Here is a 23,696-nt window from a genome sequence, read left to right on the forward strand (position 1 = left end):
CTTCTGCAGCCCTGCTGACATCTTGCGTTACTGGGCAATACACCCCTAGCACCTGAGCGCTAATCCAATCATCTCTCCCTGCTGTGTGCATGCTTGATTGCATATTATTCAGGTCCAGTTAATCCCAGTTCTAGCTTTTGATTGGATGAACACACCTGGTCCAGGTGCAAAATGTACAAACCTGGAATGCTCCAAGAACAGGATCTTCCACAGGGTTGAAGATCCCTGGTGTAGGATCAGGATCAGGATCAGCAGCAGCATTTTCTGCCTGGATTTTCTACAGAACAGAAAAAAAGTGGTGCTGCGGTAAGATGTAACCAGGACTAAATTAAATTAATTTATGGGGCACCATCAGCAACTCCAGATCTGCTAAGATCAATACCACAACTCAATTCCATGACAAAATCCCAACGGACAATAACTCAGTCGACATAATCCCAACTCCTTATTACAAAAATGGACAAAATCCCACTTTCATTCCAAAGTCCCATCTCACTTATTAAGAATTTTCATCATTTTCAAAGTAGTGATCAGATTATCAGGTGCCCAAACCTGAGCAAGTGTTGAGATGACACCATAGTTGTTTAGAGGTGTCAACTACATTAATGTAGTACACTAACCCTATTATATTTTATATTTATATTTATTCATGAGACTGGGATTTTGTCCACTTTTGTAATAAGGAGTTGGGATTCTGTTCGCTGGGATTTTGTCCATTGGGATTTTGTCCACTTTTGCAATAAGGAGTTGGGATTCTGTCCACTGGGATTTTGTCCGTTGGGTTTTTGGCCACTTTTGTATTAAGGAGTTGGGATTTTGTTCACTTTGTAATAAGGACTTGGTATTCTGTCCACTGGGATTTTGTCGGTTGGGATTTGTGGGTGTGTCTGTGTTTGTTTGTCTGTTTGTGGCCCTGCGACAGACTGGCATCCTGTCCTGGGTGTACCCCGCCTCACGCCCTATGACTGCTGGGATAGGCTCCAGCCCCCCGCGACCCTTGATTGGACTAAGCGGTAGAAGATGGATGGATGGATGGATGGATTTTAACCACTTTTGTAATAAGGACTTGGGATTCTGTCCACTTTTGTAATAAGGAGTTGGGATTCTGTCCACTTTTGTAATAAGGAGTTGGGATTCTGTCCACTTTTGTAATAAGGAGTTGGGATTTTGTTCACTTTTGTAATAAGGAGTTGGGATTCTGTCCACTCGGATTTTGTCAGTTGGGATTTTATCCACTTTTGTATTAAGGAGTTGGGATTTTGTCCACTTTCGTAATAAGGAGTTGGGATTTTGTCCGTTGGGATTTTGTCCACTTTTGTAATAAGGAGTTGGAATTCTGTCCTCTTTTGTAATAAGGAGTTGGGATTTTGTTCACTTTTGTAATAAGGAGTTGGGATTCTGTCCACTGGGATTTTGTCAGTTGGGATTTTATCCACTTTTGTAATAAGGAGTTGGGATTCTGTCCACTTTTGTAATAAGGAGTTAGGATTCTGTCCGCTGGGATTTTGTCCGTTGGGATTTTGTCCACTTTTGTAATAAGGAGTTGGGATTTTGTCCGTTGGGATTTTGTCCACTTTTGTAATAAGGAGTTGGGATTCTGTCCACTGGGATTTTGTCCATTGGGATTTTATCCACTTTTGTAATAAGGAGTTGGGATTCTGTCCCCTGGGATTTTGTCCGTTGGGATTTTATCCAGTTTTGTAATAAGGAGTTGGGATTTTGTCTGTTGGGATTTTGTCCACTTTTCTAATAAGGAGTTGGGATTTTGTCCGTTGGGATTTTGTCCTGTCACTCCACGACTCATAGCACATTCCTAGGCTTGTCTGGACACATACCCTGCAAAATGGAATGACTGAAAGAATAGACAGATAAAGTTATACACCACAACTTATAATGACTTATTACTTAGACCTATTATTTTATTGACTAATTGACTAAAGACTAGAGACTTTATTGATCATCACTGAAAACCTGGTCTTGTTAGGAGAGACGGCATCCATCCCACTTTGGATGGAGCAGCTCTCATTTCTAGAAATCTGGCCAATTTTCTTAAATCCTCCAAACCGTGACTATCCAGGGTTGGGACCAGGAAGCAGAGTTGTAGTCTTACACACCTCTCTGCAGCTTCTCTCCCCCTGCCATCCCCTCATTACCCCATCCCCGTAGAGATGGTGCCTGCTCCCAGACTACCAATAACCAGCAAAAATCTATCTAAGCATAAAAATTCAAAAAGAAAAAATAATATAGCACCTTCAACTGCACCACAGACTAAAACAGTTAAATGTGGTCTATTAAACATTAGGTCTCTCTCTTCTAAGTCCCTGTTGGTAAATGATATAATAATTGATCAACATATTGATTTATTCTGCCTAACAGAAACCTGGTTACAGCAGGATGAATATGTTAGTTTAAATGAGTCAACACCCCCGAGTCACACTAACTGTCAGAATGCTCGTAGCACGGGCCGGGGCGGAGGATTAGCAGCAATCTTCCATTCCAGTTTATTAATTAATCCAAAACCCTAACAGAGCTTTAATTCATTTGAAAGCTTGTCTCTTAGTCTTGTCCATCCAAATTGGAAGTCCCAAAAACCAGTTTTATTTGTTATTATCTATCGTCCACCTGGTCGTTACTGTGAGTTTCTCTGTGAATTTTCAGACCTTTTGTCTGACTTAGTGCTTAGCTCAGATAAGATAATTATAGTGGGCGATTTTAACATTCACACAGATGCTGAGAATGACAGCCTCAACACTGCATTTAATCTATTATTAGACTCTATTGGCTTTGCTCAAAAAGTAAATGAGTCCACCCACCACTTTAATCATATCTTAGATCTTGTTCTGACTTATGGTATGGAAATAGAAGACTTAACAGTATTCCCTGAAAACTCCCTTCTGTCTGATCATTTCTTAATAACATTTACATTTACTCTGATGGACTACCCAGCAGTGGGGAATAAGTTTCATTACACTAGAAGTCTTTCAGAAAGCGCTGTAACTAGGTTTAAGGATATGATTCCTTCTTTATGTTCTCTAATGCCATATACCAACACAGTGCAGAGTAGCTACCTAAACTCTGTAAGGGAGATAGAGTATCTCGTCAATAGTTTTGCATCCTCATTGAAGACAACTTTGGATGCTGTAGCTCCTCTGAAAAAGAGAGCTTTAAATCAGAAGTGTCTGACTCCGTGGTATAACTCACAAACTCGTAGCTTAAAGCAGATAACCCGTAAGTTGGAGAGGAAATGGCGTCTCACTAATTTAGAAGATCTTCACTTAGCCTGGAAAAAGAGTCTGTTGCTCTATAAAAAAGCCCTCCGTAAAGCTAGGACATCTTTCTACTCATCACTAATTGAAGAAAATAAGAACAACCCCAGGTTTCTTTTCAGCACTGTAGCCAGGCTGACAAAGAGTCAGAGCTCTATTGAGCTGAGTATTCCATTAACTTTAACTAGTAATGACTTCATGACTTTCTTTGCTAACAAAATTTTAACTATTAGAGAAAAAATTACTCATAACCATCCCAAAGACGTATCGTTATCTTTGGCTGCTTTCAGTGATGCCGGTATTTGGTTAGACTCTTTCTCTCCGATTGTTCTGTCTGAGTTATTCTCATTAGTTACTTCATTCAAACCATCAACATGTTTATTAGACCCCATTCCTACCAGGCTGCTCAAGGAAGCCCTACCATTATTTAATGCTTCGATCTTAAATATGATCAATCTATCTTTGTTAGTTGGCTATGTACCACAGGCTTTTAAGGTGGCAGTAATTAAACCATTACTTAAAAAGCCATCACTTGACCCAGCTATCTTAGCTAATTATAGGCCAATCTCCAACCTTCCTTTTCTCTCAAAAATTCTTGAAAGGGTAGTTGTAAAACAGCTAACTGATCATCTGCAGAGGAATGATCTATTTGAAGAGTTTCAGTCAGGTTTTAGAATTCATCATAGTACAGAAACAGCATTAGTGAAGGTTACAAATGATCTTCTTATGGCCTCGGACAGTGGACTCATCTCTGTGCTTGTTCTGTTAGACCTCAGTGCTGCTTTTGATACTGTTGACCATAAAATTTTATTACAGAGATTAGAGCATGCCATAGGTATTAAAGGCACTGCGCTGCGGTGGTTTGAATCATATTTGTCTAATAGATTACAATTTGTTCATGTAAATGGGGAATCTTCTTCACAGACTAAAGTTAATTATGGAGTTCCACAAGGTTCTGTGCTAGGACCAATTTTATTCACTTTATACATGCTTCCCTTAGGCAGTATTATTAGACGGTATTGCTTAAATTTTCATTGTTACGCAGATGATACCCAGCTTTATCTATCCATGAAGCCAGAGGACACACACCAATTAGCTAAACTGCAGGATTGTCTTACAGACATAAAGACATGGATGACCTCTAATTTCCTGCTTTTAAACTCAGATAAAACTGAAGTTATTGTACTTGGCCCCACAAATCTTAGAAACATGGTGTCTAACCAGATCCTTACTCTGGATGGCATTACCCTGACCTCTAGTAATACTGTGAGAAATCTTGGAGTCATTTTTGATCAGGATATGTCATTCAAAGCGCATATTAAACAAATATGTAGGACTGCTTTTTTGCATTTACGCAATATCTCTAAAATCAGAAAGGTCTTGTCTCAGAGTGATGCTGAAAAACTAATTCATGCATTTATTTCCTCTAGGCTGGACTATTGTAATTCATTATTATCAGGTTGTCCTAAAAGTTCCCTAAAAAGCCTTCAGTTAATTCAAAATGCTGCAGCTAGAGTACTGACGGGGACTAGAAGGAGAGAGCATATCTCACCCATATTGGCCTCTCTTCATTGGCTTCCTGTTAATTCTAGAATAGAATTTAAAATTCTTCTTCTTACTTATAAGGTTTTGAATAATCAGGTCCCATCTTATCTTAGGGACCTCGTAGTACCATATCACCCCAATAGAGCGCTTCGCTCTCAGACTGCAGGCTTACTTGTAGTTCCTAGGGTTTGTAAGAGTAGAATGGGAGGCAGAGCCTTCAGCTTTCAGGCTCCTCTCCTGTGGAACCAGCTCCCAATTCAGATCAGGGAGACAGACACCCTCTCTACTTTTAAGATTAGGCTTAAAACTTTTAAGGTGGCAGTAATTTAACCATTACTTAAAAAGCCATCACTTGACCCAGCTATCTTAGCTAATTATAGGCCAATCTCCAACCTTCCTTTTCTCTCAAAAATTCTTGAAAGGGTAGTTGTAAAACAGCTAACTGATCATCTGCAGAGGAATGATCTATTTGAAGAGTTTCAGTCAGGTTTTAGAATTCATCATAGTACAGAAACAGCATTAGTGAAGGTTACAAATGATCTTCTTATGGCCTCGGACAGTGGACTCATCTCTGTGCTTGTTCTGTTAGACCTCAGTGCTGCTTTTGATACTGTTGACCATAAAATTTTATTACAGAGATTAGAGCATGCCATAGGTATTAAAGGCACTGCGCTGCGGTGGTTTGAATCATATTTGTCTAATAGATTACAATTTGTTCATGTAAATGGGGAATCTTCTTCACAGACTAAAGTTAATTATGGAGTTCCACAAGGTTCTGTGCTAGGACCAATTTTATTCACTTTATACATGCTTCCCTTAGGCAGTATTATTAGACGGTATTGCTTAAATTTTCATTGTTACGCAGATGATACCCAGCTTTATCTATCCATGAAGCCAGAGGACACACACCAATTAGCTAAACTGCAGGATTGTCTTACAGACATAAAGACATGGATGACCTCTAATTTCCTGCTTTTAAACTCAGATAAAACTGAAGTTATTGTACTTGGCCCCACAAATCTTAGAAACATGGTGTCTAACCAGATCCTTACTCTGGATGGCATTACCCTGACCTCTAGTAATACTGTGAGAAATCTTGGAGTCATTTTTGATCAGGATATGTCATTCAAAGCGCATATTAAACAAATATGTAGGACTGCTTTTTTGCATTTACGCAATATCTCTAAAATCAGAAAGGTCTTGTCTCAGAGTGATGCTGAAAAACTAATTCATGCATTTATTTCCTCTAGGCTGGACTATTGTAATTCATTATTATCAGGTTGTCCTAAAAGTTCCCTAAAAAGCCTTCAGTTAATTCAAAATGCTGCAGCTAGAGTACTGACGGGGACTAGAAGGAGAGAGCATATCTCACCCATATTGGCCTCTCTTCATTGGCTTCCTGTTAATTCTAGAATAGAATTTAAAATTCTTCTTCTTACTTATAAGGTTTTGAATAATCAGGTCCCATCTTATCTTAGGGACCTCGTAGTACCATATCACCCCAATAGAGCGCTTCGCTCTCAGACTGCAGGCTTACTTGTAGTTCCTAGGGTTTGTAAGAGTAGAATGGGAGGCAGAGCCTTCAGCTTTCAGGCTCCTCTCCTGTGGAACCAGCTCCCAATTCAGATCAGGGAGACAGACACCCTCTCTACTTTTAAGATTAGGCTTAAAACTTTCCTTTTTGCTAAAGCTTATAGTTAGGGCTGGATCAGGTGACCCTGAACCATCCCTTAGTTATGCTGCTATAGACGTAGACTGCTGGGGGGTTCCCATGATGCACTGTTTCTTTCTCTTTTTGCTCTGTATGCACCACTCTGCATTTAATCATTAGTGATCGATCTCTGCTCCCCTCCACAGCATGTCTTTTTCCTGGTTCTCTCCCTCAGCCCCAACCAGTCCCAGCAGAAGACTGCCCCTCCCTGAGCCTGGTTCTGCTGGAGGTTTCTTCCTGTTAAAAGGGAGTTTTTCCTTCCCACTGTAGCCAAGTGCTTGCTCACAGGGGGTCGTTTTGACCGTTGGGGTTTTACATAATTATTGTATGGCCTTGCCTTACAATATAAAGCGCCTTGGGGCAACTGTTTGTTGTGATTTGGCGCTATATAAAAAAATTGATTGATTGATTGATCATCACAAGGAGTAATTTAACTGAACTATGTTTATAAGAAAAAGAACGGGAAAAAAGAAACAAAGAACTCCTTTTGTTGAAATCATTTATTTTATTTGTTATTGTAAATAAGTGTAATACAGGATTTTTCATCAAACATCCGTTGTGGCTCCAGTAGCTTATTGTGTCATCTGTTTTCTGATAAATTACACACAATCCCTCCATACGAACCGAGACACTGGTCCATAGGTCCACACATAATAACTATAGCTGGTTGCAGGTTACACTCATCTGCCACCTGCTGGACATGTCTGAATTTCTTGCAGGGAGTAAGTAGTCTTATCATCACATGCATAATGGAAATTAGCAAGTGCGGTTGAAGTTACATGCAGCTTGAAATGAGCTTCTTTGTCAGTTTCATTCACTTCCAAAACCAAGATCTGGTGCCCACCTAGTAAGTCAAGATACCCGATCTTGAAAACATGGTCATGATGAGTATAATTTCATTTGATATTTGTAACAATCCCCAGCAAACATTTTAGCCTTCCAAACTTATTCCAATAGAATTCCAGTTCATATTACAATTCTTGCTTTGAAACAATGCAGTCTGAATGTAAAGGAACAGGATTTCTTTTCACAGTATATATGCAAGTACATTCTGATGAAGGAACAAATGGGGGGGGTGCGCGCAACTTTACGGTTAAATTGACGACTTGGACAATGATATTTTCTAAATTAGAGGCTGCAGGAGTGGATTTGTATCTTGCCGGAGCGCAGTGGTGCAAGCTGTTAGCACGACTGCTTCCTAAAGATGAAGGTTCCCTGTTAAAGATCACCCGTGTCCCATTCCCCAGGTACATCTGGAGTTGTGTCAAAAAGGGCATCCAGTGTCAATTTTGTGCCAAATCAACACATGGGTCCAAAACAAAAGGGAATTGGAGTGATAAGAACAGAGTGTATGATCAGCTCCAGAAATTGGTGAAATATGGAATCAGAGGTTTAGCATATGATTGGATTGATAGTTATTTACATGGTCGGTATCAGTATGTTCAATATAATAACATTGATTCTGAATTCAGGGAAATCACGTGTGGGGTGCCTCAAGGTTCGGTGTTAGGTCCTTTGTTATTTATTTTATATATAAATTATATTTGTTTGGTTTCACGGGTATTGAGGTGCATTCTTTTTGCTGATGATACGTCTGTGTTTTGTAGCGGGGATAATCTTGAACAGCTTTTGGACATTATGCAAGATGAACTGGGGAAATTTATGGCTTGGTTTAATGCTAATAAATTGTCACTTCATCTTGGAAAAACTAAATGTATGATTTTTGGAAATAAATTTATGCCCAAATGTAAAAATGTTACTATCAATAATATCGAAATACAGACAGTATCTGAGTATAAATTCTTAGGTGTTATAATTGATAATAGACTTTGTTGGAAACCCCATATAAATTACATAAAGTTAAAAATGTCCAAATCTATTGCTATTATGTATAGGGTTCGGGACATATTGTCCCAGGTTGGGTTACTTACATTATATCATGCTTTAATTGTACCATATATGATATATTGTATTGAACTTTGGGGTAATACCTATAAATCTAACACTAATCCTGTATTTCTTCTACAAAAACGTGCCATCAGAATTATTGGTAATATACATCATTTTGAGTCAACACATTCCATGTTTAGGAATTGAAATTTATTGAAATTTAGGGATTTAGTGGATTATATTCTGATACAAACTTTGTACAAAGCTAATAACCAGGCTTTGCCCTTTTATGTCCAGAACTTGTTTAAGAGTAGGGAATTGGGATATAGATTGTGCTTCAGTTAGAGGGGTGAAGATTTGGAATGAATGTCCTGTGGAAATTAAATTATGTGGATCATTGGCCTGTTTTAAGAAGTGTTATAAAAAATTAATAATTTCTGGTTATAATAATGGTGAATAATATATTTGTTTCTTTTTTGCCTTTGTATTTTGGTTTGTTAATAGTGCTACATTTGTATCGTGTGTGATTGTGTTTGCATTTAAATATTGTATGATGTACGGGGTGGGCGTTTATAAGCTTCTGCTTCTGCCCACACCCTTTCAGTTGCATTGTTGGGTTATTTGTTTGTTATTTGTTTGAGTTTGTTTTATATGTTTAAATTTCTTGTGTTTTTTGATGTGTCTTATAAATTACAGACTCTGTTGCTGTTGTAGTTGCTGCAGTTGCTGCTGATGCTGCTGCTGCTGCTGCTATTTCTGTCGCTGAATAAATAAAATATCTATCTATCTATCTAGAAACAACACTGGCGAAATGTCCTCGCGTCAAGCAACCCAGTCCAGTCGAAGATTCAAGCTTCTCTACTATGGAAACCACCTGGACAACTGAGAGCCTTCACAGAAACATAGCTTTGACGTAATACACAAAATCCGACAAAGTGAAGCGTATAAATTGAAATCCTGATCCAGAATCCGGATTCAGATCACCTCCAAAATTGAGTGGGGTCTTTCATGGCCTAATATCTATCTGTGGTGCGAATTTGGTGAGAATCCATTAAGTTTTTTTTTTTGTTTTTTTTTTACATAATCCTTCAAAGCCTATATATAGTGAAATCTTGATCCAGAATCCAGATTAGGATCCCCTACAAAATTTAATGGAGTCTTCCATGGCCTAATATCTATCTGTGGTGCAAATTTGTTGAGAATCCATTAAGTTTTTTTTTTTTTATGTCATTCTTCAAAGCCTATTCTTCTTCGTGGTCTTTCGGCTGTTCCCGTTAGGGGTCGCCACAGCAGATCAATCGTTTCCATCTCACCCTGTCCTCTGTATCTTCCTCTGTCACACCAACCACCTGCATGTCCTCTCTCAGCACATCCATGAACCTCCTCTTTGGTCTCCCTCTTCTCCTCCTGCCTGGTGGCTCCATCCTCAGCATCCTTCTCCCTATATACCCTGGGTCCCTCCTCTGCACATGTCCAAACCATCTCAATCTTGCCTCTGACTTTGTCTCCAAACCGTCCCACCTGAGCTGTCCCTCTGATATGTTCACTCCTAATCTTGTCCATTCTTGTCACTCCCAAAGAGAATCTCAACATCTTCAGCTCTGCCACCTCCAGCTCTGCCTCCTGTCTTTTTGTTAGTGCCACTGTCTCTAAACCATACAACATAGCTGGTCTCACTACTGTTTTATAAACTTTCCCTTTCACTCTTGCTGATATTCTTCGGTCACAAATCACTCCTGCCACCTTTCTCCACCCACTCCACCCTGCCTGCACTCTCTTCTTCACCTCTCTACCACACTCTCCATTACTTTGAACAGTTGACCCCAAATATTTAAACTCATCTACTTTCACCACTTCTACTCCTTGTAACTGCACTATTCCACTGGGCTCCCTCTCATTCACACACATGTACTCAGTCTTGCTTCTACTGACTTTCATTCCCCTTCTCTCCAAAGCATATCTCCACTTCTCCAGACTAGACTCAACTTGCTCTCTACTCTCACTACAGATCACAATGTCATCTGCAAACATCATAGTCCATGGGGACTCCTGTCTGATCTCATCTGTCAACCTGTCCATCACCACTGCAAACAAGAAAGGACTCAGAGCTGATCCTTGGTGTAATCCCACCTCCACCTTGAATGAGTCTGTCATTCCGACTGCGCATCTCACCGCTGTCACACTATTCTTGTACATGTCCTGTACTACCCTAACATACTTCTCTGCCACTCCAGACTTCCTCATACAATGCCACAACTCTTCTCTTGGCACCCTATCATAAGCTTTTTCTAAGTCCACAAACACACAATGTAACTCTTTCTGTCCTTCTCTGTACTTTTCCAACAGTATTCTCAGAGCAAACATTGCATCTGTAGTGCTCTTTCTCGGCATGAAACCATATTGCTGCTCACAGATCTTCACCTGTTTTCTAAGCCTAGCTTCTACTACTCTTTCCCATAGTGAAATCTTGATCCAGAATCCGGATTATGATCACCTCCAAAATTTAATGGAGTCTTCCATGGCTTAATATCTATCTGTGGTGCAAATTTGGTGAGAAGCCATGAAGTATTATTTATTTATTTATTTATTTTTATGTAATCATTCAAAGCCTATATATAATGAAATCTTGATCCAGAATCCAGATTAGGATCCCCTACAAAATTTAATGGAGTCTTCCATGACCTAATATCTATCTGTGGTGCAAATTTGTTGAGAATCCATTAAGTTTTTTTTTTATGTCATTCTTCAAAGCCTATATATAGTGAAATCTTGATCCAAAATCCGGATTATGATCACCTCCAAAATTTAATGGAAATTTCCATGGCCTAATATCTATCTGTGGTGCAAATCTGGTGAGAAGCCATGAAGTATTATTTATTTATTTTTACATAATCCTTCAAAGCCTATATATAGTGAAATCTTGATCCACAATCCGGATTAGGATCCCCTACAAAATTTAATGGAGTCTTCCAAGGCCTAATATCTATCTGTGGTGAAAATTTCATCAAAATCCATGCAGTAGTTTTGACGTGATCCTGCTAACAGACAGACAGACAAATACATCAATAAACACAAATGATTTTATTACGTCCTTGGCGGAAGTAATAAAGCAGTAAAGTAGGTCATTACTAACCATAGAGAATATGTCATGAATTCCATGGAAACACAACAAAATCCTGAAAGTATCCTCATCAAAAACGTGGCTACAGCAGCCAATCATAGGGAACAATGATGCCACAGTAGGTGTAGGACAGGGCTGTCCAAAGGAGCAAAGAGAAAGGAGGAGCATGCCAACTCTCTATATAAGGCCCGAAAGCTTGACCCTGCAGGATCAGTCACTATTCCTCCTCTCCTCCCCCACTGAGATTTCAGTGCCATATCCCTGTGATCCCCTCATCTCCCATCACTCTGACCCGAGGGTCCTAGAGGTTCTATCAGCTAGTGTCTCCTTGTCATCTCACTCCCTGCTGGACTAAGAGCTTCCGTGCTTCCCTGGCCTCCCGCACTTACCGTGATCTGAAGGTTTCCTCCAACACCTTTTGACTCCTTGACACTATTCTTGGAACAGCGGCTCAAGATGCCAGAGCCCATGAAGAAAGGTAGGAGCTTTGGCACAGTGAGGACAGGATAATTGTGTTTCCTGTGGCAATAACATCAAAGCATGTATCAATCACCCAAAAAAGAAGAAGGAAAAAAAGAATACTTTTTTTTTGTGTTGGCACAACTTTGCCTGCAGTTTGCTTGCTGATATTTGACTGTTTTTGAATTGTCACGTGCTGCATTTAGCTTCATCTCTTTAAGGAGAGGTCTGTTCCCCAGATTGCCGAAATCCTGAAAGTCACTTTGACTGTGTTTTTGATGCAAGTGTTTTGAAAAACAATACGACTGTCGCCGGTGTCGGGATTGCCAGATTCCTCTCTTGCATTGAGACATAGAGGTGTTGATGAGCGCTGCAGCCTGATGCTACGCTGAGCCAACGGATGATGCAATTTGCATGAACTAATCAACTGCTGTGCAGCTCGGGATTAATAATACAGTTTGGCCTACATGTATTTGCCGTGCTGGTGAATGACGCGAGATGACCATCGTCTTATTTCAGAACCAAACTGGATCCGTTGCACCTGCCCCCTCCCACCTCCCATAATTCAAGTCCATATTCAACCACACATAGCATCTTAGCCCATCCCCTGCCCTGCCCTGACTTTGGGGCTATTCTCTACCCCATAACACGAGTCTGTATCATCACATCCATCAACATTCTCTTTTAATCCAATCCTGTCTGTCATTATGATATGATATTACTCCTCTCCTCCATTAGTGCAGCTGTTTGGGGGGGTTGTTTAGATCTTGGAAACCTCTCTGACGAGAGCTGATACATGCTTTTTAATAAACTCAGTATCCATCAAAAGACCTTTGATCTCTCTGTAGCAATTCCTGACACATCAGGAATAATTTAAAGACCCTTCTTTCCTGTTTGGACGGTGGGGATTACATGTTGGAATGGGAGGGATTAAAGCATTGCCTTCACATGGAAGCTATTTTCTTGGCATCGAGACATTTGGAGAGATGAACCTTGGCAATTTGAAACAGCCAACTGCAAGTCGTGAAAGCCAGTAAAAGCCACACTACCCGGGGTTTAGTCCGGTTTGCTATGTGGGAATTTGTAAGCAAGAACATGCAAGAGTTCGCCCAAGTACACTGTTAAACCGAACAGTTCATGTTAATACAATAATTAAGTTAATGTAACTCAAACTTTGAAAAAAGTTACAGTCACTCATTTGCATGAATTAAACTAACTCAAAAATTAATTGTTGTCATAACAACTCAGTTCCTTTAAGTGCATTTAAAGTTTTGGGGTATTTAAGCGCTGTTGATGTATTTCCAGTGCATTCCATTCACTAATTTTAATTGAGTTTATGTAACAGAGGCCAGCAGGTGTCACTGTGCATATGTTGTTAAAGAATTTTTAGATTTTAGTCTTCTGGTCAGAAAGTCCGACTTCCATGCTGGAGATTGCGAGTTCACACCCAAGGGGAGCGAATGGGCGGAGTCATAACAACACAATGCAGAGTCAACAAGTAAACCAAAGAATGCATCAAAAAACTAATCCAAAATGTAATGCAATTTTGTTTGGCAGAAATTTCTGTCACTTTTTTATTTTTTCAATTTTAATTTCAATTCAATTCAATTTCAATTTATTTTCATTTATATAGCACCAAATCACAACAGAGTTGCCTCAAAGTGCTTCACACAGGCAAGGTCTAACCTTACCAACCCCCAGAGCAACAGTGGTAAGGAAAAACTCCCTCTGAGGAAGAAACCTCAAGCAGACCAGACTCAAAGGGGTGACCCTCTGCTTGGGCCATGCTACAAACATAAATTACAGAACAATTCACGGACAAATATACAAGAATTGCTGTTGGCACACAGGACAGGAGGATCGCCAACACAAACACAACTCCCATCTCTGGATGGAGCTGCACCTTAAACAGAGAGAAAAACAGAATCAGGCATCAGAAAGACAAAAAATACTGTACAATTTGCCAGCATTAAACAACAAGAAAAACAAAGAAATACTAAGGTGATCGCCGGCCACTAGCCCTAAACTTCACTAAAAGACCCAGAATTTAGGTAAAGTTGAGGCCGCGGCCCACTCCAATTACTAATAGATGAATTAAAAGAGTAAAAAGCATAAAACAAAACTGTACCAGTATGCTAGCCATATGAAAGGGAAAATAAGTGCGTCTTAAGTCTGGACTTGACTATTGAAAAACATAAACTAGATTTATATAAGTTTAATTAACTATAAATTGTTAAGTTACTAAAACTTTAACAATTTGATTTTTGAAAATTATTTTATTTAAGTTGGCAAACTCAAATGGTTTAATTAAGGCAATCGGTTTCCTCAAATGGTTTGAGTTCAACTAACTCATTGAGTTTTACAGTGTAGCCTCAGATAGTATGAATACTATTTGAACTTTGATTTTCAGCACATTTGTAGATCGCGCGTGGCGTGGCTGCAGTTCAGTTCGTGCTCCACCATAAACGCCCCTGATCCCCTCAGAGACAAAGCAGCGGGAAAATAGCAGCAGCAGATTCCAGTCTGATGCAAATACTATCCATAAATAGCTGCACAACGCAGAGGAACAGATAAATGAGGGTAGAAATGTATTGTTCTTTAAATGAATCTGAACAGCTGAAGAAAAGGAGGCAGCTGTTGTTTCAGATACCCCCACTCTCAAGTTGGAAAAAGAGAAGATGGCTGGCTGAGTGTCCGAGTGGATCACTTGAGGACTGGGTTTCTTATCCTCGGAATAGTTCACAACAAGCACAGTTTTAATCCCTATTCCTTATTCCCTGCCATCTTCCTCAAAGCCACTGCCACCCAACCTTTCCTTTGGCTTAGACGCACACAAAAGCAGACGTGGTTCCGTCACCCTAGATATGCGACGAACTGCACAGATGTTGGCCGCTTTCCCATCAAACCTCTGACCTTGTGCCCGGAGGCCTTCCAGTGTGACCCTCCCTGCGGCTGCCTTCACACTAAGCATTGGGTTTATGTTCTAGAAATGCCCATGTCCTCACCTCACAGTATTTATTGTCACGCTTTTGGATCGCTTTCTCTGTTCTGTTGCTTTGTGTTACAGAACGCAACCTCATACATCAAAACCACTGTATCCTACAGAGGAAAGGCTTTCAAAGGTTAATTGTCACACAAATACTCATCTACTCCGAAGAGCCAACATGTTTCTCCTTATAGGTCTTACTGCATCAGTAAAATAAAGAACCACAGCGTGGCTATCTTTATGACAGAGATATAAGCCTATATTAAGAAAAACAAAGCTGAATGCAGGAGCCTGTATGAGCTCTTCTGTCTGCACGCCAGTGCGAGCAACAGCTGAAAATACCTGTAACCCTGTCAGCTGCACTGGGAATCCTCAGAGGTAAAACAAAACCTTTCTCCACTCTCATTATCTCAATAGAGATGAGACAGAGAGCAAGTCGGTTTCATTCTCGGGTACATGATGCGACCCTGCAGGATTGTGACCTGGTGACCAGTGACACATTGTTTGGTCGTGAGATGGGAGTGATTCTAATTTTGACAAGGCGGCCAAACGGTTCAGTGCGCTTGTTTCCACTGGAGAAAGTTCTCCGTTCAAACCCACCCTGCACCATTCACCATGGAGCTGCATTTTCAATTTCAATTTTCAGTTTATTTTCATTTATATAGCACCAAATCACAACAGAGTTGCCTCAAGGTGCTTCACACAAGTAAGGTCTAACCTTACTAACCCCCAGAGCAGCAGGGGTAAGGAAAAACTCCATCTGAGGAAGAAACCTCAAGCAGACCAGACTCAAAGGGGTGACCCCCTGCTTGGGCCATGTTGCATCTGGTGTAAAACTTGTGCCAAATCAACATGCAAGGGAGCAGCCGAAAGGACTTATAGTGTTGTGTGTTGGGGGGTTTGGCTGGACATTTTGGTGCTGTTTTCTTTTCTTTGCTCTCCAGGTGGTATGCAAACTGTTTTTTTCTGTGGAGAAGGTGCTGGCGGAAGAGTCCTTCACCCTCATCAGAACTATTGGCTGCACCTGTGGAGGATGTTCACGTGCAGGCCTAACAACTTGCAGCACCTGTGGATGATGCTCACGTGCAGACTTAAAGATTTTCAGCTGAAGCAGATAATGAGATGGCGTTCTGCATTTAATCCATGAGTGATTTGAGCAGAACTGCCGGGAACTCGACCTTGTGACGTTCGGTTGTGAGACGCTGAGGACCGCGCCAGGGTTTGACACATCGTGCCTGTGAAGGAGGACGGGTGTGGGACACATGCTGTCAGCACACATCAGAGGTGATTATCGTCTGAATAATCGTTAATAGTAATTTGGCGTTTTGTTACGCAGTATATTTGAACACTGATGAGAATTGTGCAGTTTGCTTCTCACTGCCGTGGTGTACGGATTGATGATCCTCCACCTGTTGTGAGAAGCTGCTCATTTACATAAAGCTTAAATTCAGACCTGAATGTGTTGCTGATAGTGGGTGCCTCTGAAGGATATTTGTTGTAGCTCTGTTGACTTACCTCACCTTTTCCGTCCTTCACAGAGTCAGTTTGTCGTATCCACCTGGGGGGTGTTCGGCGGTGAATCGTCCAGAAGTGCTGGGCTTTGATCCATTTGGGCGCTGGAGAGCGCGCCGTCCTTCACCTTGCCAAGACAGCTGAATATTTATGTTATACACGAATTATTGCACATGAGGGGGAATAAATTTGTTTCTTGGAACCGCTTTCTGGTTATTTAGCGCTGGGCCATTGTCAGATGCTGGTTCGGTTCTCTGACCCGCGTCAGCACATAACAGTGGTTCCCGGCCAGTACAAAATGGACCCAGCGGCAGAAGCGGTTCCATTTGCGGAAAGAGTTCAAGAACACTTAGAGAAGATATGGGAGCAATTACAGCATCTCGCAAATGGAATTAAACAAACAGATGCCCACGTTAAGGAGCTTGCAGCGCAAGCCGTTCCGCTTCCTGCTGCTCCAGTTGCGGCACCATCGATACCGGTGCAGATAACTCCGTCACCCAGAGAGTCGGCTTCCAAACCAATTATTGGTCATCCGGAGCCTTATGCGGGAGACGTTGAAGCCCATGCAGCTCGGACGAGCTGAAACAGCCATATTGCCCCGGTCACATAAGCGTCAAGAAAGATAACGATGACGTATCTCCAGGTGTTTTTGGACAGGCATAATATATATATATATATATATATATATATATATATATATATATATATATATATATATATATATATATATATATATATATATAAAAGGCAGACCTTTGGTTATTTAGTTATTTGGTTCTGTTTTTGTTTTCATGTAGGGGTTATACAGTGTTTAGGGAATTAGAGGCTGTTCTGGTTGGGTGAACGACTGGCAGTTCGGAGCTCGGCTGGACTCAGGTAATCGTATGTCTTCATTATTTGACCTTAGGTAATTTTTGTTTGTGGATTGGGTCGTTTTGTTTTGTTGTTTTTTAATTCCCTGTTTCCCTAACCCCAACCTCACGTACTCTAAGACCGTTTGTCTTTTGGGTTGTGGGGTGGTGCAGGTTGGTTACGCTGAGCGTTTCTCAGAAAACCTCTGCACCTAGGGGGGGGGGGTTGTCAGGGGCGTTTTTTGGGTTTGGTTGGTACCCGGTTCCACTCCAGCCCCGGTGAGCCTTTGACCGTTCGTCATTGGCGTTACCGGGGTGTAGTGCAGCGGGAACGTACCTCAGTCGGAGTGGTGGGCCGAGGTGGGCCGATCTGTGCTGTTCGTTATTTCGGTAGTTCCACCCCTCCCGATAGGCTGGTGGTATGGTCGGTTTAGGGGCACCGGACGTATTTCCGGTTTTCCGCTGCGCTTAGGGGATGGGACTGGGTTAGTTTTTCCTGTTTCCTTCCCCGGCTTGGTAGTTTTGTGCCGTTCGCCGGAATTGTACTGACGATAGGCTCTGGGAATAATCTGGGGTCTTTCAGGGTGCTGGGGAGGGTAACAGGGTTTCCGGTTGTTTTATTTGCCCCCGGGGTGGTTTAATGGAGTCCACCGGGGGTTGGATTTTTGTGTTTTTTATGTTTCCTTCCAGGTTCCACCTCCAGGGTTGATGGGACGGTCCTCTGGGGGGGAATTGATTTGTGGGGCCGACTAGCCAAGTGTGGCCGGGTCTGGGGTTCCTGGGTTGTGGGGAGGGTGCCTCCTGGGGTTGATGGTACGGTCCTCTGGGGGGCGCTGTTGCTCCATGTATACCTGGGGACCTCTGTGGGATTCCGGCTTTGGTTATTACTCCTGGAACTGGCGATAAAGGTCTTCTGGGGGGTGTTGAGCTCTGCACGTCGTCTGGAGGGGTTGTTTGTTATTTTTCTTTGTGAAATTGTGTTTGTATTGTATTGTCGGGGCTATGTTGGGTTATTGGATTTGGGAGTTTTTCTTTTCTTCCCGGGGTTGGATGGGACGGTCCCCTGGGGAGGGTTTGGGTGGGTTTTGTATTTTTCTTGTATGTTAGGTTGTACTTGGGACTCTTTTGGGGTTTTTGTTGATGCCAGCCGGCCTTCCAGCCGCGGTGCCCTGTCCTGCTGTCTGCTGTGGACTTTGGGGGTGTTACACCGCCTGCTTCTTGTCGTGGACCCCGGAGGGAGGTGCTGTTCTCGGGCCTGGTCTGTTCAGTCGCCGGGAGGCTTCCCGTTGATGGGGGGGTACTGTTGTGTGTTGGGGGGTTTGGCTGGACATTTTGGTGCTGTTTTCTTTTCTTTGCTCTCCAGGTGGTATGCAAACTGTTTTTTTCTGTGGAGAAGGTGCTGGCGGAAGAGTCCTTCACCCTCATCAGAACTATTGGCTGCACCTGTGGAGGATGTTCACGTGCAGGCCTAACAACTTGCAGCACCTGTGGATGATGCTCACGTGCAGACTTAAAGACTTTCAGCTGAAGCAGATAATGAGATGGCGTTCTGCATTTAAGCCATGAGTGATTTGAGCAGAATTGCCGGGAACTCGACCTTGTGACGTTCGGTTGTGAGACGCTGAGGACCACGCCAGGGTTTGACACATTGTGCCTGTGAAGGAGGACGGGTGAGGGACACATGCTGTCAGCACACATCAGAGGTGATTATCGTCTGAATAATCGTTAATAGTAATTTGGCGTTTTGTTACGCAGTATATTTGAACATTGATGAGAATTGTGCAGTTTGCTTCTCACTGCTGTGGCGTACGGATTGATGATCCTCCACCTGTTGTGAGAAGCTGCTCATTTACATAAAGCTTAAATTCAGACCTGAATGTGTTGCTGATAGTGTGTGCTTCTGAAGGATATTTGTTGTAGCTCTGTTGACTTACCTCACCTTTTCCGTCCTTCACAGAGTCAGTTTGTCGTATCCACCTGGGGGGTGTTCGGCGGTGAATCTGAGTCCAGAAGTGCCGGGCTTTGATCCATTTGGGCGCTGGAGAGCGCGCCGTCCTTCACGTTGCCAAGACAGCTGAATATTTATGTTATACACGAATTATTGCACATGAGGGGGAATAAATTTGTTTCTTGGAACCGCTTTCTGGTTATTTAGCGCTGGGCCATTGTCAGATGCTGGTTTGGTTCTCTGACCCGCGTCAGCACATAACATATAGTACTTATGCCCATGGGGAACTTCTAAAGGAAGATCAGAAATCAAGAAGTAAAATGGGAAAATGGCTGATTGAAAGGGTGAAAGTTAAAATGCCAAATAACATATGGTAATAAAAGGAGCCCATGACGAGTCCTTTAAAAACAATTTTGCAAATAGACAAGCATCAAGTCAAAATGATTCCACATTAATGTCAAGCAGTGGAGAAGATTGGTAAAGCATGATTCATTCAAAGGGAATTCTTCGCAAACTCAGATACTCTTGGTGATGATGCTCCTCATGACGTAGTACATTCAACCTGCTAAGTTGGAACATCCTTCTGAGGTCACCATAACTGCTATCTTTCTTTAGCTCCACCCACTCTATTTCTTCTACTTCTTTTTCCCCAACTATTTGTTACCAAACCGGCTCTGTGATCGTCCTTAGGGCGACACACCTCATTCCAAAGCAGTTATAGTGGGTGACGGCGCTGTCCTGCAGTACTGTCGCACTGGGTCTGTTACTTTGAGCAATTCTATGAGACTGATCCGTCTGTTGGGACGTTAGATATATCCCATGCCAGGGTTATGGTAGCTGATCCACCAGTCATCTGCAAATCACCAAATTCACCTGAGATTCCAAACAGTGAAACATCTGAGGGATCTGCGATGTAAGAGCGAAACTCCTTCAGCCAAGTGGAGATGCTGTTCTCCTTTAATTACAAGCAATCGTTGTTTCAAATTACCAGACAGATATCATCCATATCAGAGGAAGAAAGGACTTACTGTCCCACACCAGCACATGCTCCCCAGCCTGACATCAAAGGACAGCCTACAACCTGATTTCGGAAAACCTCACCAATTGTTTGATTTGGACAGAAGCCAAGAACTGTCGGGAAATAAATACACCACCAGTCAAAGGTTTGGACACACTTTCCCATTTAACTGAATGGGAAGGTGTGTCCAAACCTTTGATGGTTGGTACTAATGTTCTGAGATTTATTATGATTTCTGTATTATTGTCCATTTCGTGTTTTCTTGCTTTACTATAAGTAAGTAAGTAAAGTTTATTTGTATAGCACCTTTCAAGATAAAATCACAAAGTGCTGTACAAGAATTTAAGAACACAGAAATAAAAATACAGAAACTAAAAACAGCAATACCATAAAACTAGTTAAAAGCAAGTCTGTACAAACAGGTCTTGAGCTTCTTCTTAAAAGAGTCCACAGAACATAGGTATAGTGGACTATCTCCAAGTACAAAAGCGAGCCAGGTAGTATATAGTGTATATCTCCCACAATCCAGTATAAATGCCCAGAAATGAGTACTGAAACCTTGACTGGGCTTTTGACTCTTGAAGGTGACAAATGTTAAAAATGCCAAGAAAACATGTATATGCACTCTGCTATATCTTATGCTTATACGAAACAATGGCTGGGAGAATTAAAGCATAATCTCAAAGCGAATCTTTGTCCAAATTGTCTTGCCAAGTAAGTGACGGTGAGAAAGAACACAGAAACCGCTGGCTACAATGATAAATACATCCATATTCATTTGAAAATACTGCAGGTTTATGTTAGTTGAACCCCAAGAATGTCCATAGACTTAAGGAAAGCAACCAGTGGAAAAAAATTGGCTAATCTCTCTTGACCAGGTTTAATCACATCCTTTTTAATTAAGGTGCAATTTGTGGCATCATTGTACCGGCAGCATACTTTCTGCCACTCCTACTACTAGTACTACAATGTGTGGTGAATATTATGGTGACTTTCATGAAACACAAAGGTAAACAGATGCAAGCAAATGGGATAATGGGTTTGATTTACCTCAGCTGGCACCTTCGTAGGTCGAGATTTGATTACGATGGGTTTGACAGTCAAACTTCTAACATCTACTTGAAGAAGATGGGAAAATCCAAGATTGGGTTATGGCAAAAATACAGGATAAGAGCGCACATTCCTGCGCCGACTTGAATTGTTCTGATTTGTGTGGGCGGTGCTTCACCAAACTACAAATAAGGAACCCAACTGGGACATTATATCACTGACATGATTATATCAGGGTTTTAACATGACTCTAGGCTCACTAGGACCGTGGTTAAGACACCTTTGAACCAGGAGGTACAAAAAAGGAACTTGCGCTTGCAGATATTCCACGACTTGCCTCATGTTCCCAAGAGTACAAGACAATCTCCAATAACTCTGTGGTCTACTAAACCATTAACAACAGCCAAGGGCTTTGCAGATGCTTTGATGTGCTGATGGCCTGCATTAAGTCTCTACGTGTTTTGAAAAACACATTTAAACATGTTTCTTTTGCTAACTCCCTGCTGTCATTAATTTCATAAGTATTGAAAAGGCAGGGCAAGGCAAACAAATTGCATATCAGGAGGCCTCCATCCTAATCAGCTAGGACTATATAATGTCTATAAATGTGAGGACCTAGTCATCAAACACAAAGATAATATGGATTACTGATGAATGTGCAGCAATGAGACCAGACATGGGGCCAAATACAAAAGTATTTGTATTTGAAAATACTTAAATACATTTTTCGGAGTATTTGTATCTGTATTTTCTGATTTTGAATTCAAAGTATCTGTATTTGTATTTCAAATACATCGCCGATCCCAAGTATTTACAAATACTTTTACAAATACTTTTTCAAATACTTTTCAAACTTGTGAATCTCTGTGACACCGTGTTGAGACACACCAGAAAACTATAAGCTCCGCGTTATTGTGATTGAGATACAATAATACAATATGTTGAGACGAGACGATATGACATTTTATTATTGTTTTGTGATTTGGTGGATACAAAAGGATGCATTATTGATGGAAACAGAATATATATTGTGATAGTTTGATTATTGCCTGTGATATTATGATAGTGAATTTGTGATAAAACATTCAATCCTTTACTTATCAGTAGTATTTGGTCATGCTATTTTCACAATAAATTGTCACCGGTTTATCAGTTTTTGTGTTGATTTGTTGTTTATAGTTCATAGAAAGTATTTGTATTTGTATTTGAAATACTCAAAATATAAAATATTTGTATTTGTATTTGAAAAAGTACAAAGTATTTGAATTTGGAATTCGAAAATCTAAAGTATTTGTATTTGTATTTAAATACAATGCAAAGTATTTGACCCCATGTCTAAATGAGATATGAGAATTTAAAGTTCTACACTAATAATGTTGAGATTAATGTCTTGTTTTTCTTCCTTTAGATGAGCCAGCAGAAGGTCAAAAAGGTGAGTGGACAGTTATGCAACCTCATGGTCCAAAAGATAATGGTGGCAGAATATATGCACAGAACACATGGGTAGCCATCATTAAACACCATTTTGTGGCATCACCTACAGCGCCAATATTTACAAAGCCACCCGTTTTAAAAAAAATGATACGGCTCAGCGTGCTCACAAAATGCCAACGTTTGTTTGGTTTAAGGTGTACAGGCACTGTGCAAAATTTACATACTGACAGATGTCATACGACATTTACAGCCTTGAGCAAAAGTGCAAACGTTGTTGGAATAAGAGTTTAAATGTTGATCCAACAATTGACAGTTGTGTTGTGCCTCATCATCTGCAATGGGCGAGCTGTCAATATCACTGACATTCACCTCGGCAGCAAGATGATCCTTCCCTGTTTGTTCAGCTGACGGCTTTCATGTCCCATGTGACCAAAGGATTGGAATGCAATTGGCTTTTTGCCCATGCAAGGGTTTGACCTTGGAGCTGCAGCATCTTGAAGCTCCAACGTGTTCAACTAAGAGTTTTTTTTTTTCAACTCCTGCATAAAAATGCCCCATTAAAGACTTACATTTATGTTAAAACATAACTTTTAATAGATTCACATTGGAGATTTCAGCTGGCAAACTGTTTGAGGTACTTCCACTGCGTGTCCACTGTGCAAGTTAAAGAAACTGAGTAATATTTTTAGAGGAGAAAAATGAACAACTACCTTTTTGAGTATAAACTCTTTCACTCTTTAACATATCAGAAAATTAAAGACTCTTCAATTACTTAGGAATTTTTTTTAAAAGCACAACATTAGCTGATGCAAATCACTGTCATCTATAGCTTAGGTGGTGGTATAGCAGCCCATAGGTAAAACCCACCACTGCAGACAGAGGAAAAGTTTGAAATGTAGTGAAAA

The 23,696-nt window shown here is 41.1% G+C and overlaps 1 protein-coding gene across 8 annotated transcripts in view; it reads left to right on the plus strand.

Moving 5' to 3' along the window:
* Positions 1 to 11,756: 11,756 nt before the first annotated feature.
* Positions 11,757 to 23,696, plus strand: part of mybpc1 (myosin binding protein C1) — a 46,834-nt gene continuing 34,894 nt past the window's right edge. For all 8 annotated transcript variants that reach the window (XM_034163372.1, XM_034163366.1, XM_034163368.1 and 5 more), the window contains exons 1-2: positions 11,757 to 12,011; positions 22,766 to 22,789. In XM_034163372.1, the coding sequence (XP_034019263.1) occupies positions 11,990 to 12,011; positions 22,766 to 22,789 (46 nt within the window). In that variant the 5' untranslated portion in view covers positions 11,757 to 11,989. The remainder of the gene's footprint in view (positions 12,012 to 22,765; positions 22,790 to 23,696) is intronic.

This window comes from Thalassophryne amazonica, chromosome 22 (assembly GCF_902500255.1).
Source record: "Thalassophryne amazonica chromosome 22, fThaAma1.1, whole genome shotgun sequence".
Lineage (NCBI taxonomy): Eukaryota > Metazoa > Chordata > Actinopteri > Batrachoidiformes > Batrachoididae > Thalassophryne > Thalassophryne amazonica.